This window comes from Acomys russatus, chromosome 14 (assembly GCF_903995435.1).
Source record: "Acomys russatus chromosome 14, mAcoRus1.1, whole genome shotgun sequence".
Lineage (NCBI taxonomy): Eukaryota > Metazoa > Chordata > Mammalia > Rodentia > Muridae > Acomys > Acomys russatus.
Genome location: NC_067150.1, coordinates 4,074,464 through 4,095,007, shown reverse-complemented (window position 1 = coordinate 4,095,007; position 20,544 = coordinate 4,074,464). Strand labels below are relative to the sequence as shown.

The following is a 20,544-nucleotide window of genomic DNA, read 5'->3' as shown; positions in this document are numbered from 1 at the left end:
CTTATTTGAGCCAGGGTCCCACAGCTTTGGCTGCTCTGGAACTCACTATGTAGATTGGGCTGGTCTTGAACTCACAGAGACCTGTCTGCTTCCCAAGTGCTGGCATTAAAGTGTGCACCACTGTGCCCAATACAAGATCACATTTTCATGTGTATACAAGGTAGATTTGAGGAAAGGTGATGGCTGAGGTGGGGGGACCACACTGAGGGAATATGTCAGTTAAAGGAATGGGCTTGGTTCCCTCACCTGTACAATGATGCAGGCAAACTAGATTGCTCAGAGCATAGAATTTGTTGTAGTGCTGAAGGCCAGCCTTGCTATAAGACTCACCCCTGCTTTTTCCACTGGGTGTGACAGAGACATAAGAAGTCTTAGGTGGGGAAGATACACATTTTCTGTTTTCCCATTTGCAGTGGTGCATTAGGTGAGCAAGTGGTCCATTTTTTTTTTTAATGAATGAGATCACCCGTGGAGACAGGAAATGTGCTACCTCCAGTTTCCCAGCATCTTGAGCTATGTATTTTTAAAAAGATTTATTTATTTATTTTATGCATATGAGTGCTCTATTTTCATGCACATCAGAAGAGGGAATCAGATTCCGTTACAGATGGTTGTGAGCCACCATATGGATGCTGGGAATTGAACTCAGGACCTCTGGAAGGGCAGCTGGTGCTCTTAACCACTGAGCCATCTCTCCAGCCCCTCCAGCTATGGATTATATTGCTCAGTCCATCAGCCCATGATGCTGACTACTTGTTCTGGAGACCAACAAGCAAAATGCCAGGATTAAATAAGGGACACATTATCTTTATTAAATAAAAGCAAATCATCTCCATAGTTACAGTCACATGTCTGTTGTCCTGGAGTGTCTTCTCTCCTCTCCTTGTGGCAATGTACAAGTTTAGCAGTGCTTCTGAGTGCTCTGCGACAACTGAGGTTGAGTGGGGAGAGCTATAGCTCCCATTTGGTTCTGCCACAGCACACATGCTGAGGAAGGTAACCCCTTCAGTTCACAAAGACTCAGATGAAGAACTGTCGATGTTCGCGTTGTGCCTTCCTTGAGTCTTTCCTAACAATTAAACCAGCTGTTACTTTTCAATACATGGGTCACTTTCTTTGCATTTGGGTCAAACTCCAACTGTGAAGATCCGCTGAAAAAGTAGAAGAACCCTGCATGTAAAGAAAAGAGAAAATGTGAGGTACTCTCCTCATAGCAAGAATCTGGAAAGATAAAAAAGGCAGTAAGAGGAAAAGTGGAATGCAGAAAAAAAATCAGGGCTGTGACTCAGTGGTAAGACACTTGCCTAGAGTGTCCAAAGTCCTGGATTCAAACCCTTGCTCATCTGAGAAAACAGCAGAAACAACGAAATAAAAGAGAGTGTCTGTTGTTTTAGAACATGCCAAGGACAAGGTCGAGCATTAAACAAAACTACTACTTTTAAATTTTTGGTTGGGCAAGAGCCGTGTTAAGTAAGTCTACACCTTTCTGACAAATGAGCGGAAGTTTAGGCAGATGCGAATATTTGTCCCAGTGTACTTGGCCAGGAGGGACAGAGGTGACACTGCCTTTCTGTTTTCAATCAGAAAAAAATTCTTGTTTGAAACTATGATTTATTTCCTTTCTTCCCAGTCCTCCTGCCCCTCCCCTCTGCCATCTTCTAGCTGAAGGGCTCTTTCTGGCCCTAAGGAAACTGGAGTGATTTTAATCACCACACCTGCTCCTGTCTGCAGATGTGGCCCTCAGTGGCAATAAAGATCACCAGCTTTTATTTGATTACTCTTGCATAGGAAAAAAGTCTTTTAAGCCTTCATGTGTTGAAAGGTGAATATTTACAAGGAACCAATGTGTCTGTCATTAACTGAGTCAGGAAAGACAGAGAACATCTGACGTTGAACAGTGGAAACCAATGGCGTCTAGAAGGCCAGGCACACCGAGGGGAGTTTCGTAATGAAGAAAAGCTCAGCGTGAGGAAGCAATGTGCCAGCACTCTGGTCTTCCACGCGTGCATACGATAGAAGAGTTTTTGTTAAGCACCTTCATGAGTCAAAACAGCTCACTGGGAGCTCACCATCATTGCCATGAAAACAAGAGTTAGCATCCTCCGAAGGGAAGAGAATACTGATTTAAAAAAAAAAAAAAACCGTGTCATCAAATACCATCTAATTCTCTTTTGTCCTGTCATACTACAGAGCATTTCGAGGGCCCCATCACCAACAGAGCAAGTGTCCTCTCACCAAATGCTTCAAAGACACCATCCACCTTTGAGTCAATGCCTGGAAAGTCCTCAGCTATTCTCCTGGGAAATCCTGGCTCCATGGACTGTTTCTTCTCATCAAATCTGCACAAAATGAAAGAGAGGCAGTTCAGCAGTGCACGGAGGGTGAGCTCCCCAAACTTGAGAGCCATGTGCAATTCTAGTAACGTTTCCAAGCTCTGCACATAAATGTCAAGCTTAGTTAGCACCACGTGTTTTTAATAAGGTAAAATTAACTCTTGAAACCATAGCCGCACTAGGAACAGGGAGGACAGCCTACTACGGCAATACTGTTTGTTACTGTTTTTCTTAAGCCTGGACAGAAGACTCTTCATCTTCTTTCAACCACAAGGGCATGATCACATGAATATACAACCATGTATACATAGGTATGCATATGATTGCACACACACACGTGTGTGGATTGAGTTACAGAGCGGAAATACAGTTTCTGTGGCTAGAGAAGCCTAGTGGTTAAGAGCACTTTTGTTGTCCTGTCCCTTGACTGGAATTCATCTCACCAAGTCAATTCAGGTGGCTTACAGCTGCCTGTCACTCCAGTGTCAGAGGATCTACTGGATGCACTCTTCTAGCCTCTGTGGACACCTGTATGCTCATGCACACACTGTCACCCAGAAATATCCTCCTAACTAGAAATGGAACGTTTGGGTGTGGAGTGGTGGCTTAGTTGTTAAGAGCACTATCTGCTCCAGAACCCACACAGTGGCTCCCAACCATCTGTAACTCAATTCCAGTGGGATTCTAAGCCCATTTCTGCCTCTAAGGGGACTGTAATCATAATAAATAATAAAGTTTAAAAAATGAAAAAAATATACTTTTCATTTCACTACCGTAAGTAGGCTCACAATATATTCTTTTCCTATCCTGTGTATTGAAGTTTGTTTTTTTTTTTAAATAAATAAATGCCATTTAGAAAAAGGACTGAATGGGAAGCAAAATACAGTGAGTGTGGCTGCACACTGGATGGTCTACCCTGATGTCTCGGCATCTGACTAATGGAATCAGTAAGCTGGTGAGGGGTCCTGAGTGGGAACCGTCAACTGTGCCTGCTGTTGTGTCCTATCCCTAACCGGGCAGAGGTCCGCAGTATGTGAGCTCAGCGGAAGTCCTGAAGAGGAAGACAGGAGCCACACGTGGGAGACAGTGAGAACTCCTGGGCTCTGGGAAAGGACCTCAAACTTAGCAACAGGCAAGTAAAGGCCTTGAAGTTCCGAAAGAAAGGCTTCGTGGAAGTGGTGGGGCTTTTAGAGGAGAGGGGAAGGGAGAAGGAAGTCCTATCCTACTGCATGGGGGTGGAACGACAGGGCATGGGAGTGAGTAGGGAGTCGGGGTGGGATGGGGCTCTAAGCAGGAACACGGAAGAAATGCCTGTTGGAAGATGCTGCTGTGTTTCAAAGCTCTCCCAACAGTTGTCCAAAGTCATTGTCCAAAGTATTCGTCCTTGCCCAGAGAGAGGGTGAGGTGGAAGCGTTTCCTTAGAGGAAGAAAGTAATTCTCCACTTGGTCTCTGAACTAAAGCATCTTCACAGCGTCTCACCTCCAGTATTTGTCCTCTACAAAGAAGTATGTCTTCTTTTTCTCCTTACTAGAAAAGGCAGCATCGATCTTCCTGACGCTTGCAGGGAGACCCAAAGTGTGGATGCTTTTAGGATACCCTGCTTGCTCCTCATGCCCTCGGATAGCCCAGTACTGATTTCCTATACGAAAACAAAACAACAGAAACACCAGTCATGTTAAAAGCCCAAGTCAGTATGCCTCGCAGTTCTGGAAAGAAATCCTTAGCATGTTGCTGTTCATGGTGGAGAGCAGGTGAAAGTTTTAGATTTATGCCTTAGCCACATGGGGGCACGCAGCAAAGAGTTCAGATGAAAAGACTGAGCAAAGAGCAGAGCAGGGAGCTTCCAACTCAGTGTCTCTCCCCTGAGTTCATTTTTTTGAGACAGGGGTTCTCTGTGTAGACTTGACTGTCCTAGACTCACTTTGTAGACCAGGCTGGCCTCGAACTCATAGTAATCCACCTACTTCTGCCTCCCAAGTGCTGGGATTAAAGGCATGTGTCTTATAAACATGTTGGTTTTTGTGTATGTCTTTATTGTCTTTGTAAAGCTTTTAATTACACAGAATTTGACATAGTAAAGTAAATCCCTGTTCACTTTTCCTGCCAGAAGCCTTGTCTCATCAAGTCAAATTAATTATTATAGAATAATTACCTTTAATAATGAAGACAGTGTCTCTGTTAGTAACCTCATATGCAGCATCCACATTGGAAGGAAGAGACGGCCAAAACGAAGAGACCAAATGAAAGCCAGGCTCAGGGGTTCTGAGAGATTTGCGCCAAAAGTGCCTAAAAATAGATGTTAAAAATGACATTTGTAAAACAGCTTTTCTTCTTTGCTGTGTTATCTCTCCCACTCCAGTTCACCCACAATTCCTTCATTCTCTCATCCTCTAGGTTGGATATACAAAGTATAGGAATATTGTTACTGAGAAAATCTCTCTCTCTCTCTCTCTCTCTCTCTCTCTCTCTCTCTCTCTCTCTCTCTCTCTCTCTCTCTTACTCTCTTTCTCTCTCCCAAAAAAGACTGCAACAGACGTTATGCCATAGGTTCCCAGAGCAATATTTGTGAAAGCAAAGTTTTTCACCACATACATTGCTTAGTTAAGCATAAACTTTAACTATATGTAATACATGTGAAACCATGTAATTAAAGTTTCACCCGCATTTCCCAAAAAGATGGAAAGTGAGTGTGCACGTGTGTAGGAGTGTTATGTATAAATATATTCTTGTACATTCACAGAAAAATCTAGAAGAATGCCCAACAGGTCTTGAAGTAGGCTGTGGTGGCACATGCCTGTAATCCCAGCACTTAGAAAGAGGTATGACAGTTTCCAGGTCACTTTGGGCATCTTACAAAGACCCTGACTCTCAGAATATCTACTGTTTATGTATAGAGATCTGGGAATGAAAACTTCTCAGCTCCCTTTCATGTAGAATGAATATTTTCTCACAGACATACTTATCCGGAATTAAATGAACTGACTGATAAAATTTGAGGCTTCTCCCACTATTATTTTGAAAGCGAAGAGAAATCTCTGACTATAAAGATCACTTCTGCCCTCTAAAAGGTAATCCTAGCCCAGGAGAACATTTGGGAACAAAATCTTAGTGACAAATATCTGGCCCTCAAAAATTAACTTGGAGATTTTAGGAACACATGGGAAAGCCAGTGCCAGATCCACAAGATTTCAAGTTCCAGAGTTTGTTTTATAAAATGTTTTTTAAAAATCTATATCAATTTCCCTCTTGTTCTCTTTTCTAAGCAGTTTTTCATCAAAATAGTGATTTAAGGCTCTTTGGACTAACCTGTCTTTAAAAAATAAGACTTCTCCCCGCAGGGTGCTGACTGCATCAAAGGACAAAGCAGGACTGCACATCAGTGATGTGTCAGGTTCTGGAGAGTTAGGTTCGGTGGGTACCACGAGGACATCAGGGGATGCTGGGGGAGGTCCTAAATTAGGGAACAGATTAAAGGAGGCAAGATTAGGAGAAATGTGGCCTGCCTGTCAATTCCATGCTCCCAAACAGCTTCGAGAACTGGGGATTTAATCACAGATACTCATGTGGGCAAAGCCACAGGACTCTTCAGTTTCGCTTACCGTAGAGGGACTGAATCCCTTCCACATCGTCCTGAGAGAGATGAAAGCGGGCCAGGTCTGAGGAAGACTTGTATACTGGGTACATCAAAGCCTCAGCCTTGGCTGAGTGAAACAGACCCAGGGAATGGCCAAGTTCATGAGCAGCTACCAGGAACAGGTTGGTACCTATTGAAGAAAGAAATTAGAGTTTCTTGTTCCATAACTCCATGTCCTATCATTATAGGGCAGCTGGGCATGATGTCCATTCGCTTCCTGGAAACGCAGAGGCCTTTTCTTGTTTGCTGGTTCATTGAACAAAAGGCTGATTATACACTCAGTAGAAAAACAGGGTATTTTACAACTCGTGTCTGAGATCAGTCGGAAGTATCCAGACACAGCCAACAGTTCTTCTCTTGGCTCCAAGAGCGTCTGAACAGCATCCCTCACTTATTATTGTTAGAAATGCAACAAAGATTATCACTTGTTGTTCAGCATCTCAGAGCTCCAACATGGAGTTAGCGTTTGACAACTTTACTATCAGTCAGCTAATCACAGGGCATTCATCTCAATTCTGAATCCCTTAAATAACCACAATTCTGCACTTTCTGTTGGTTCTTCCTACACCACTTTCCAGCCTTGTCATCCTATTCCATGCCAAGTCCCAAAGATGACTAATGAGAGAGCTGTCACAGGGTTTGTAAACTTAGTTTAAAACATAGCAGGCCTTACTGTCACAAGTAAGACCTTGGGAGCCATATTCACACTCTTCCCATTATAATTACGTGACTCAGACCCCTCTGCACCAGCATTGGGAGGTACAGGGTGATTGTGATTTGGCAAAAATTTTGCAAATGTCAAGTGTGGATGTTGTGGACCTAAGGGTGTTCTCATTTTAGTATCTGCAAGAAAACGCTAATTCTATAACACCACAAATTTTATTCAGGAAAAAGTTAGATTTATATTTTCTACAGATATCAGTTTATATTTTCATATAAACCCCAGCTCAGTCTCAAAATAATTCAATTTATTTCAGCCACATTTTTGAAAACTTTGAAAGTCAGCTCCCAAAGTTGTGAACTATGAAACCTTCCTAACTAGAACTTGGAGGTACTTTGAGGTTAGTCCTTCCAGAAATGAATAAAAATTCATCTTATCCCAGAAGTCACAAACATATGAGCTTAATCATACTAACAGAATGAACAAACAAAAACCCCTCTGGTTCTTAAATTTAATTTTGGCTTCTGGTTTGAAAAGTAAAGCAAATAGAAGAAATCACAAGTGTCACTGTACTGCCCTATTATATTGCTTGAATTTCTACAATTTAACATCATTACAAATTTTAATAATAGTGTTCTGTAGATCATAAAAGATCCACAGCTGTTAAAAATTTAGCGATTTTGCCCTTTTATTGAAAATAGATCTTTTTCTCATACAATATGTGCCGAATACAGTTTCCCCTCCTGTGCCCCTCCCTGTCTCTCCCTCCCTCCCTCCCATCCAAATCTACTCCCTTTCTGTTTCTCATTAGAAAAGGACAGGCTTCTAAGAGATAACAATAACATAAAACATAACAAAATAAAATAAAATAAAACAAAAACATCACATTGAAGTTGGACAACTCAAACACTTATTAAGAAAATAAATGATTTCTAAGCATCTGAAAAAACAAATAAAAAAACTCCATTGGGATCCAGAACCCATTCTGTCATTTGTACAGCCGATTATGGTGATTTCCCTAAATACGAAAAGCGAAACTAACTCATGCTGTGAGCTGTAGCACTAACCTGTTGTGTCCTCTGTCCATTGTTCATCATCATCAAAGTGAGCATCTCCGTTAATCCCCAGCCCAGGTGCAAAGGCGTGAGCCAGGACTGTTCCGGGACCATCAAAAGGGACAAAGTCTCCATGTTCTAAAGGGGAAACGTACAACTGTAACAATTGGTAATTGAGATCTCTTTGTAACATTTTCAGTGAAATACCACATGGCTATGTGCATTTCAGGCAGTTCTTGCGCTTTTACCTCCAACCGCAAAGGAGATCATTATGTCCGCCTCCCCTTCAGACATCCTGGAGAACGTGAGCGGCGTCACCTCCTCCCAGACTCGCAAGGCTCTCTCGATGGCGGAGTCCACGCTCTCTCTTGGTAAATCCGGTGTATAATTTACAATCCTGTATGAGAGAAATCGAAGAAGGTGACGTCTGCTTCTGGGACGCCTCTGACATAGTTTTGAGACCGCGTGAAAACTTTGGACCCCTTACCTGTAGGTGATGTGGTTTTTCCTCCACTTCGGTGAGCCTGGAAAGGTGGTGAAGCCGCCGACGTCGGGAACGCCACACCTGGGCTTGTGCATCAGATCCATAGTGCTGGAGTCCAGCTTTCCTGTCATCTTCAGCCCGAGGAACTTCTGCATCTCCCGGATTTTACTGACAACAGGACTACTGCCCATTCTTTTAACAAATTGCTTTGCATCCTTTTCAAGGCCATAGTAGTTTTCTAGGTATTTCTAATGGAATAAATACAACTTTCAAGTCACAATTCTGATTTCTTAAGCTATGGTTATTTATAGAATGTATTTTTAGTCACACACCGTCTTTACTTCATTCATTCATTCATTCATTCACTCACTCACTCATTCAGACAGGATCTCACTACTCAGCCAAGGAATTCCTTGAACTCATGCTCTGCCTGTGTCTGCCTCCTGAACCCTGGGATTACAGGTTTGGACCACCAAGCCTGACAGTAACTTACTTTTTTTTTAGTCTCTTTGTCCTATTTCTCTAGTTTGCTGAAATGCTAAGTAAAACATTTCATTTAATTCCACACTTTATTTTTGAAACAAATTGACTTTGTAGTTTGTTTTGCCACTAACGCAATGAAAGCTTGGGGAAAATGCACAAGTAGTTAGTGCAGAGAAAACCAAAAGGAACAAACAAGCATTTGTGTGAACATTTGTCTGTTTGGGGTAATTTTATTTAATTTCCTCAATTTTTCACTTTTCACAAGGATTTGGCTTACTAGGGAAAAAAAACCTAGGCGAGTCTCTTGTGTGCCAGCACTACAATATTTTATTAAATTACACTGGACGCAAATTCTGAAGGATGGCCCAAAGTAAGGCAGAGGTCGTGCACCCTCCCTTGTCGCTCATGTGCCTCCAGCACCACTGTGGTGCTCTGTCACGCTCTGTGACCTTCAGAACATCACCCAGTATTTCCGGTCCTTGTTTCTTCTTGCCCAAAGGAAGAATGATGTGCCGTGGATGCTCAGCGGCTTCTAACTCTCCTGCGGTCCTACCTAGGCAGGCAAAGCCTGTCTACGGAATGCAAAGCTGCGCCCAGCCGATGAGCCTGGAGGCCGTTTTGAGTGCTTACCTGAAGAATCTCCATGCCATTGCCTTCGTCACCTGCACGTCCATGCAAGGGATAGGATGAACACACCGCTACACACAGCCACAGCAGGGCCGGGAAACCCTTCATCTCCTCTGGCTCTCCTCAGCTCTGCGCTGCCCTCACTGTGTTCTCTGTCTGCCTCCTCCTAGGTCCACCCTCCTGTGCCCAGCTTTTATAGAGTGACAGTGTTTGTGGAGATCACCCGCAAACTGACTCATAATTGCTTCCATCCAAATGGGACCATTTCCAAAAACCAAAAATTAAAGTAGGGTGATACAATCTTCTTTACTAAGTTCTCTGAACCTTCCTAATTTTGCAAGGCAAATGGTGATTAATCTCCAGGAAATGCTTCCTGCCTTGGTAAGAGGGAAAACTGGGCATTTTGTTTTTTCTTCACATTGGAAAACTTAACTATATTTTGGAAGTTGTAATGTTTGTGGATTAAGTTGGTAGAAAGTCCAAGTTGTGCAGAAGCCAGGGCTGCGTACAGTAAGGTGTGAGTGAGGAAATTGTGTGCCAATATAGTTACAGCCCACACTATGTGTCACTACAGCCCATTATATGCACCCCATTTATTAAAAGATGATGGACTCATAATAGCTTGGCCACAAAGACTCATAGAATTGAAATGATTTATTGAACAAAAATGTCCTGGTTTACTATTATATAATTTTCTTTTTGTCGACATTTTTCGCTTGTCCTTAGAATCAAATTAATAGATGATCTGAGGTTGAAAAAAAAGATCACCCAAGATCCTTTGCTTCTGCTTTTCTCTAATTTTCACATTAAAATCTCTTCTCTCCTCCTCCCCAGTCTCTCCTTCCCTCCATTTGTCTCACCTCTTTTCCTCTCCCTTCTCCCTGCCTTCCCAGTCTTTCCTCTCTTCTCCTCTTCCTTTCAAGTAGAATGTTGTTCAAATTACTCCTGTATCATATATGACGCAGCGAAGATCTTAAACACTTTAATAGAAGTTTTGGTTAAACTTATTTACCCTTGACCCCTTTCTGCCTACCTCCCCAGTCTTCCCCATCACCATCACACACTGCTTGGTTTTATTTGTTTGTCTGTCAGCCATTTGCTTCCTAAGGAGTGCACAGTGCTGGAGGCCAAAATTAGATAAGGGTGAACTACATATCGGCGCACTCAGAGGCGTTTTGTAAGTACAGGCTTCGCAGCCTCCCTCCCTTTGCATCTCTTTCACATTTCCTTTTTGTGCAGTTTAATTTTCCAGTTAGAAAGATATATAAAGATCAGACAAGGCTGTTCTTCTCTGAATTAAATCACCAGTACTAGAGATGCAAAATAGGTGCCTGACAGAGACAATTGGCAAGAGACCACACATCACATCACACACATCTCATCACAGGAAGGCATCCATTTCCACTCCAAGTTCTCTTTAAAGGGCGCTCAGAGTCAGTGTTCTATAATTCTCTGGTCCTTAGATGAAACAAAACCTGTGTTTTGTCTTGACAGAAAAAAGAGGGAAATATTTGTCAGAGCTGATGTGAGAACAAGGGTCAGAATTAGCACCCGATCCTTAGAGGACCCAGGAAGGGCAGAGCCAAGCACAGAAAGTGAGATATGAAAGGTGAGAGCATCCTGCTGACCACAGCTCCTTCCAGGTGAAGGGTTTTCTTTTCTTTCTTTTTTTTTTTCTTTTTTTTTTTTTTTTTTTGTCTCTCTCTGAAAATTTCACTAAGATATATTTTAGCGTATTATTAGTTTAGAGAGACACCTGACAACTATGTACGTATGTTTGCAGTTGTTCATGTGTGACTGGCAACACTGCTATGTTGTTCTTGGGGAAAAAAAATGAGCCTGGTGATATGTAACAGAACCATGCCATCTTTATGAACAACTCGAAACACCACCGAGAAATCACTTCAAGCACCAGGCTTTCATTTCTTACTTCTTGATGGCACCCTCTGTCCTCCTCTGTCAGCGCCCCTTCAAATCAGCTGTGGCGCAATGGCTTGCTTATCTATCTCCCATGGTGGTTTACATAGAGTTTCTTTAATCATTTGATTCTGCATTCAGTACTTAGCACAGCACTTGGAATACAGTGCACACTTAAAACATTGTATTAATATATTAATGATGAGTGAAAGGCACATAGCAAAACAAAATTCATGATTTGTGCAGATAATTATGAATCCCTAGATCCTATAAACACTATAGTAATCAATTTTTAAAATTTTCTAAAAATTACTTAATTTACTCATTGTGTGCCTTTCCTTATGCGGCCTTAGGCTCTTCTGGAGGTTTGCATATGTGCAGAGGTCCTTTCACTGTGTGGATCCCAGGGATCAACTCAAGCCATGAGGCTGAGCTACAAGCATCCTTACCCACTAAACCATCTCACCAAACATCCATTAATCGGATTTTTAAAAGCTTTATTTCTACAGAAAAATTCAAGGTATCACTCCAAGTTCTTCTATTAAATGCGTATGCCTGAATGTCTTTTGACTACTCAAACTAAAATCATAGAGCCAGCTACTTTTCTCAATGAAAGAGACAGTCAGATTATACTCTGTTCATTAAATTTTAAAAATGTGTTTCATTATTGAAAAGGAATAGATAAAATAAAGAAACTAAGTAAAAGAGGAAAAGAGGTGGAAAGGAAGTCAGGAAGGGAGGGAGGGAAGGGACGAAAAGGAAGTAGACAGAACGCAAAGCGGAGGAATGGAAAGAGAGAAGTGAGTCAGTATTGTGAATGTAGAAGAATAAGTGAACACCAGGCAAAACGAGTATTTCTCACACAGGAATGAGAGTGATGGCGCCACAAGACAGTCACTTATTTCATGGATTAATATACTCAAGGATCTGATAGTGGCTGGTTTTATAATTGAGGCATCTGAGTGATCAGAGACCTGGAGCTAAATTCAGTGTGATCCAAACTTCTCTCTAAACGTTGCAGCTGGTCCAAGCATCACCTAGTCTGATAAATCCTCAAGTCCTTTTCCTGTTGGTCAGACTCCTTCCTGCCTAATCAGGCATGAGAGAGCATTCTTCTTGCTCTGGGCTGCAGATAAAAATCACTTAGATAGACACTAATTTATCAAGTATCTGAATCTGAAACGCTTCAAAATACGTAGACTAAGAGTTCACACTGACTGATAAAGATTTAAAATAAATTTAGAGGGGGGAGAGAAACAAAGTTAATTGAAGACAATAATTTAAGTTTTAAAAACTTTTATTTATTCTTTGTGAATTTTAACATCAGGCACCCCAATCCCACTCATCTCCCTGTCCTTCCATATCTTCTCTCTGCCCTTGGAACCTGCATCCTAGTCCCCAAAATCCCCACAAAAACAAAAACAACAAAAAGAGGGGAAAAAACATAAAAACTAAAAAGACCCATCTTGCTGTAGAAGCTGCAGGATGTTAGGGTGTGTCACACAGTATACACTTTTGCCCAAACAACCTTACTTGCAAATGCTCATTGCAATGAGTCATTGGTCTGGTTCAAGGCCTCTGGCTTCTGATATACTATCAATACCGGATCCCCACCAGGATTCCTTGTGGATTTCCTGTTGCTGCCGTGTGTCATGGAGACCCTGAAGCTTTGGTTCTACAGCACTAGCTCCTTCATATGTCTTGGTAGTTCACAAATAGGGTAGATGTTGGGGAGGGCTAACTCAAAGCCCTGGATCTGGGCCTAGATGGTGGTTGCGTTGTTCAGCCCACCAGCTCTCCCTTGCCTGCAGTACCAGGGGAAGCTCTCTTGCTTTGCCTAGGTGAGGGACAGGGACAGCTCTCCAGCACTGCCTGGGCTAGGGGCAGAGAGCTAACTCTAGTAACTTAATCTTTTGAAAGTGGGAAATAAAGAATGACGGAGGAAAGAAATGAAGGAATGGTAGAAAGGAGGCTACAATCCAGAACTTGCTCCTTATGCAGTAGCTCTGAAAAAATAAGGTAAGAAGCAGGAGTCAAACGGACATGTTTAAAATAGATAAAACAACAAAAGAGCCTAGTAAAGAGACTTATACAATGATTTTGGCATAGAGAGAATTCAGGGGTCAACAAATTACCTAGAGAAATAATAGTTGCAGAGAACTTGCTTAGCAGGCAGGCGGCTTTGCATATGATTCCTCACACCAGAATTAAAAAGAAAGAAAGGAGGAAAAAGCGAACCAGACCTCTCTGAAAACCAGATAGCAGTTACTTTTGATTGAAATGTAAAGAGCAGTGGTGAAATATGAGAAGAGAATTGTGTGAAGGCAAGCATGAGCCTGATCATGGAAGATCGTAAGTCTCCAGCTGAGGCGTTTGGAGTTTATTCCATGATCGATGGAACTCCTTGCCTCTGGAAAACATAAGGAAGTTCCAATGTTTGTTATGGCAGGTCTAGAGCCCATACAAGTAGAGGGAAATCAATCATCCAGAGTCCTGTGACAAGGAGGAAATCTGAGACTACCAATTGTGAATTAGTATTTTTTAAAATTTTTTTGTGAGGATAGGTAAGTGCTTGTCTGTGTGCATGTCTGTGCACCACATGAGTGTCTGGTGCCCACAGAGGCCAGAAAAGGGTGTTGGATCCCCTGGGACTGGAGTTACAGATTGCTGTGGCTGCCATGAAGGTTTTGGGAATGGAACTCAGTCCTCTGGAAAGTCAGCCAGTATTCTCTATCATCTCTCCAGCCCAGAATTTCTATTTTTGTACCCATATGCTGTTTACACATCATGCTGGTTATAGAACTTAGAAAAATTCAACTGTCCTCAAAATTCAGAATCGGATCCTGCTAGCCAGGGAAGTCTTAATAAATGTATACAACCCAACCTGTCTCGTGGGAGAGATGACTACATACAGATTGCTTGATGTTATGATTGCACTATATTTGATGATTTATATCTATTTGCTACAGAAACACTCAGATATCCTAACTGGCGGGTGAACTGGACTGAGAAGGAGATGAGGGACTAAGTTTTAGCTCAGTGACAGTCATTGCCTCGCTTGTTTAAGGCTCTGGATTTCAGCCTCAGCTTGGCGGGAAGGGGGGGGGGGGGGGAGGGGGGAGATTCTCTGCACTCGGTGGCTCTGCTGGATTTTGCCCTATAGAGATCTCATAAGGGGGCTGGGAAGGCGGCTCAGTTGTGGAAGTGTTTGCCTTGTTAAGCAAGCATGAGGACCTGAAGGGTTTTCCCACCTTAGGAAAGTGTGTCTTTCATTCATTACCCCTCTGAAGATATCTTCAGACCAAGGTTTCAATAATTATTTCATAGCAGGCATATTATTCCTAATGAGTGAGGGTTTCAATATTTCTCAAACTGCAAGTTGTTGTGAAAATATAAACACATGGGCATCACATAAATCGGTTTTATTTGCTTATATCTGTGTGATGAAAAAGGCAGGCCACCTGTTAGTTTCTGAAATGACTTAAGAGATAGATTAGAGAGAAGATGTGATCCATCCTTTTCCGTTTGGTCTGTGCCATATGTGTGTGTGTGTGTGTGTGTGTGTGTGTGTGTGTGTGTGTGTGTGTGTAGAGGGACTATCTGTTTGGGATCATGGGAAAACAGGAAGTGTATTCAGAGCATGTACCCAACTTGAAGAATGGAGCAGGATATTTGGAACGGAGGGTAACCGCTGCCATCACACTTCATGGCGAAAGTGTGAAGAGAGTCTAAAGAAATAGTTATGTTTTAGTTAACTTTTACAGGACAATGGAAGATAAAAGTGTATCGTTATTCTGATTTTAAAATGCGTAAAGATTCAGATCACTCCAGCAAGTGGTAAACAGTGTTGAAACCCATCATTCAATGTCCTCGGCACCAGAAATGTCCTTCATGTGGTTTCAGACAACTGACTAAGGGAAGAAGGACATTTTGTAACGTTCTTGGCACAAATATTCCAATTGTGCAAAAAGGGATAACATAAATTATAGCAGTAGTTAAAAAGTGGTGTGTCTCATCTGATTGTGCAGTGAGAGAACACTGCTTAAGAAATGTTTTTTCCCCCTTGCACCTGTGGATCTGTTTGAAAGGAGAGGGCATGATCGTGAAAAATGTTAGGAGCCAAGCATAGCTCTGGGCTGCAAAGTTCACCTGACAATCTGGCTTTCAACGGGAAAGTTGACTCTGTCAAGCAGACTGAGTAAAGGAGACTCTAGGAAGCTCCTTGCTACCTGACCAATGTGTTCCATCTCCGTGGATTGAGGGAGAGCCACATGTGTTTGGTCATGGGTTTTGTTGGCCTCTCCTATGTGAGAGAGATAGCATGGACAAATAAGGACATCTAGGGCAACCGTATTTCCTCTTCTATGAGTGATAGTTTTTCCATGGAGACACAGATTTGCTGTTTTCTCATCTCTTGTAAAGTGTGAGGCATCTGTCTACATCTTCTGGAACCTGTGGTTACTGATCTTTTGCCTAACTAGGAAAAACACAATCAGTGCCCTGAACCTTTTATACAATACAACTTCATTGTTCCTTTGGCTAACGGGAAAGTTCATTCCAAAAAGCAAGCAGCCTTGTTTTTAGTTCTATGGTTATTTTTTCTATTTCACATGTTCTATTGCAAATTTGGGGGTTTTTCCTCCCCTGACTACCAACCAGTTGCCTTTTAGACGGAAAAGTCCCCCGTCTGCTGTTTCGATCGGATAAGTCACAACATATCGACCATGCCTGTATGAGGCTCTGCCCGCTTGTCTCAGCACTTAGGAAACTGAGGAGGGAGGGTTGTGAGTTCAAGTCCAATCCAGGCTACACAGCAAGATGTATTCTCAAAAACTATATTTTTCATGTGTGTATATAATTTGCAGGTATATACATCATATATATATATATACACAGTCTGAGGGCTGCAGATGTAGATGAAAAGAATTGATAGAGAAAAGGAGAGAAGAAAGACAAGGGGAGAGAAGTACAAGTTCCTGCACGTTGAGAGGAGTGAAAGCAGCCACCCACAGGAAGGGTTGGGCTCCTTGGGGCCAGCGAGATGGCTCAGTGAAGAAAGGCACCTGTCTCTAAGCTTGGTGACCTGAGTTTGATTTCCAGGACGCACGTGATAGAAGGAGAGAACTGACTCCCACGAGCTGTCGTCTTGCTCGCTGTATCTTGCACATGCCACACAGATGCACATAAAACAAATTAAAATTTGATTAAAAATGTCAAAACAATTTTTTAAAAAGTCATGTTTTTTTAATAACTTGAGAGACCTTTGTCTGGTGCAGAAATAAGCAAAACTGCCATAAGGTAGAGAAAAGGCTACATCATCACAGCTTGCTATGGCAGATGTGCCAGCCATTGCCACTTGAGCCATTGGAAAAATAGGAAAACATCATATCCAAGAAGAGGGTAGGCATTGGACCTTCTCCCACAGGAAGCTTGGCAGGGAAGTTGTAGGCTGCTTACTTAGGCATGAGGAAACCTCTTGTAGCTTGGTGGGCATATTTAGTGCTCTTTACTTACTGTTACTAAGTTGAAAGGTGGGACAGAAAGTGTGGCCCTGCCAACTATCAATAAAATCCTGGCCACCTGCAGGCAAATGACAGAAGAAATTGTTTACAACCCTGAAGTGCTATATAGTTAACAGTCCATCTTCCTGCAAGCCTGGACATAGAGCTGGTGGCTTTTATTATAGGTGAAAAGATTGGTTTGCTGGGAATGTTGCTATAAGCTGGAGATCAAGCTTCTACATACAACCTGGACAGTGGCCATGTGTACATGCAGTTTCTCACTGGCAAAGGTGTGAATTAACTCCATAGCCTTTTCATCTCTGTCCTACATAAAAGTCTGGAATACTCTCTTGACTGAGTGATAACATTAACCTTATAAATATAATTCATAATCGTCTTATTATAGGGATTAGTTTTCTTCTGGTTTTTATTTTCTTCAAACACGTGTAATCAATACTGTTCATTGCTTGACAAACCTGTGACCATGGACTTACGTACTGCTTTGTCACTACTCTGAGGGACCTCATTGACTTTTGAGTCATGACTTTGTTAATGGTGACACATTCTTCGGATGGATCACATTATATAATAATGACAGAATGGAAGTTTGAATTGTAGGAACATCCAAAATTATGGTTTGGATATATCTCAAGGCAAAGCTCCAGGGAGCTGATGCTGTGTGCCAGCCTGTTCCTCATTAAACCCACACTGTGGGAAGAAGGGGACAGGAGGCAGAACACTCATTATCCAGTTAGGTGTTAGAGGACTCTGGGTCTTCTAAGAGTGTGTAACATGCTCATAAACCACACACACACACACACACACACACACACACACACACACACACACATGCACACACATGCTCACATGCACACACACACACATACACGCAGAGCATAATGGTTCTCTAAGAAAGGAGGAAAAGGGTGTGGCAGATGTAGTCAGCTTGTAGGGTGTTGGCCTCGCTTCATGAGGCCCTGGGCTTGATCCCCAGCAGTGCATAAACCAGGCACGGTGAGTCACTCTTGTGATCCCACCCTTGGCAGGTGAAACAAAGGAATCACAAGTTCAGGATCGTCCTCACATCCGTAGCTATTTTGACGTCAGCTTGGAATATATGAGATCCTGTCTCAGAAAATAAAGGAAGGAAAATAGGGAAGAAGAGAGGAAGGAAGGGGGCAGGAAAGCAGACAGTTTTCGGTCACATCCTGTGTGTCTGACACACTGCACAGATTTCGTGCCATCCCATAACCTACATTTCAAGGAAACATTAGAATAGTCATTTTACAGATTAAGATGCTGAATATCAGAAAACATTAAAAATGTTTGTTCAAATCTAGTAGCACAGCATTTTACAGCCAAACCCAGAACAAGCAAAGAAGAAAAAAGAGTTTTCTGCATTTTTAAATTACCCCCAATTCTTCATGCACTCTCTTAATAATGTTTTTAAACCCTGATATAATGTACCTCACACAAATTTATTGGCCAGATGTTCACAGGCTTAGAAACTGAACTCTGGGGCTGGAGTGATGGTGTCCTGGATAAAGAGCTTGTCACATGGGTGTGAGGATCTAAATTTGGAGCTGCAGAAGTCACATAGAAGGTAAGTGTGATAACACACGTGTCTGGAATCCCAGAACTCTCGAAAGTGGAGACGAGAGACTCCCCAGGAGTTTGCAGTCCAGCTAGAACGGCATAGGAAGAGACCCTGTCTGAAACAAGATGAAAGGCTAAGACCAAGCTGACGTTGCCCTCTGACCTCCAATGGATGCCACACAGGGAGGGGGGGGGGACTTGAAGGAGAGTCCTGACGACTAGCCCTGTCTCTCCACCCAGTGTTTAATGGTCCTCGGTCTGAGGGGCACCTTCACGATCTTTCTGAGTTTCAGACTTTCTTGTCTCATGTCTAAGCCTGACTGGTCTCCTACCCTCTCGCTCATGGTGCCCAGATGTGACCCAGTTAAGACATCTGCTATCAGAGTCATAAGCACACCGAGATGCCTGCCTCTCAAAGAGCAGTCAGAATTCCGAATCCTAGACAAAGCTTTAAAATCTCCTTGGTGCTTTCCAAGAAAATGCACATTAAACATCAAACTAGCACACAGAATTCCACACCTTTGTAATATAGCATATATTTTACAGGTTCTGGGAGTGTATGTGTGTGTGTGTGTGTGTGTGTGTGTGTGTGTGTGTGTGTGTTACAGAGATGGGAACATGCTGTTCAGAGACATAAATTAGAGCCTAAGTGAGTTTTTCCTATGGCCTTACTTACATATGCAGAACTCTCAGCATGTTTTTCTCAGGCCTCACCTCTGTACACAGCGCCCAAGAGTGTTTATGGTAGTGTAACAGCTCCAAAAGTGCAGGGGAGGACTAGGCCTTTTGGGATGGATCATTTATGAGCTGTTTTATTGTGTGCCTAACAACTGAGCGTGTTCTTTGTCAGTGACTACCAGCCAAAACAATTAAAGAGGCATCAGAAAAGGAACACGAGTTGGGGGTTAGAGTCTTCAGTCAGAAACCTAGTTTCTAGACTTCCCAGCTCTGTCAGTAAATGAATTGCTTATTTCTGCTTTCTTTTTCTTCATTTTCACATGATATTTTTATTGACTATTTGTGAATTTCACATCAATGCACCTCATCATCACATTCACTGCCCCATCCTCCCATGTCCACCACCTCTTATGATCTCAGAAGAAGAAGAAGAAGAAGAAGAAGAAGAAGAAGAAGAAGAAGAAGAAGAAGAAGAAGAAGAAGAAGAAGAAGAAGAAGGAGAAGAAGAAAGGAAAAAGACCCCTACAAGTCAATTTGTGTTGTCGATATACTCACTGGAGCGTAGTGTGGGGGGCAAGCCCTGCCTGCCTGCCGAAGGCCTATGGTAACCAACTCAGATAAAGTCCAGGCCCAGATCTAGCACTTTTTGTTTATTCTTAAAGTGGTGATAACAGAAGTTATATACACCCTTAGAATATAATTTATTATTACTGAAAATTACATATCTAAAGGTATAAAAATAAAGATAAGATGGGGGTTCTATAGCCTTGGGTGTGGCACGTTATGAAGGAAATATTGGACAATGGAGGAGGACACACTGGATCCTTTGCCTTCCCCACAAGGGTTCCTGCATAATACAAGGGTATCTGCAGAGGAACCTCCTATTGCCAGTCTCTTGCTAAAACAAAACATTTACAACCATAAGTAACTTGGGGAGAGAGGGGTTTATTTGGCTTACATTCCCAGGCCAAAGTCTGTCACTGAAGGACTCAGGCAGGAGCTCCAGCAGGGGCCTGAAGTGGTAACCATGGAAGATGCTGTGGCCTGCAGCGGTAACCACGGAGAATGCTGTGACCTGGAGGAGTAACCACAGAGGATGCTGTGGCCTTCAGTGTTAACCACGGAGGATGCTACGACCTGCAGTGGTAACCGTGGAAGATGCTGTGACCTGAGCAGTAGCCATGGAGGATGCTGCAATCTGCAGCAGTAACCACAGAGGATGCTGTGACTTGCAGCGGTAACCATGGAAGATGCTGTGACCTGCAGTGGTAACCATGGAAGATGCTGTGACCTGCAGTGGTAACCATGGAAGATGCTGTGACCTGCAGTGGTAACCATGAGGGATGCTGCGACCTGCAGTGGTAACCACGGAGGACGCTGTGACCTGCAGTGGTAAGCATGGAGCATGCTGTGGCCTACAGTGGTAACCACGGAGGATGCTGCTTGCCAGTTTGCTCCCAAGGATCACTTAGGTGCATGCTCAGCTACATTCCTTATGTAGTACAGGGCTACCTGTCCAGAAAATGGTGCTGCCTTCTTCCAATGAACAATGAAGGCACACCCACAGACTAAGC

General features: G+C 42.7%; 1 protein-coding gene across 1 annotated transcript; it reads right to left on the bottom strand.

Moving 5' to 3' along the window:
* Positions 1–800: 800 nt before the first annotated feature.
* On the bottom strand, positions 801–9,427 carry LOC127197936 (stromelysin-1). Its single transcript, XM_051155751.1, has 10 exons — positions 9,282–9,427; positions 8,172–8,416; positions 7,933–8,081; positions 7,697–7,822; positions 5,934–6,098; positions 5,641–5,785; positions 4,487–4,620; positions 3,814–3,973; positions 2,236–2,339; positions 801–1,170 (listed from the first exon to the last, which is right to left on the bottom strand). The coding sequence occupies exons 1-10, from the start codon at positions 9,384–9,386 to the stop codon at positions 1,070–1,072; spliced, it is 1,434 nt and encodes a 477-aa protein (XP_051011708.1). The 5' UTR covers positions 9,387–9,427; the 3' UTR covers positions 801–1,069.
* Positions 9,428–20,544: the final 11,117 nt, after the last annotated feature.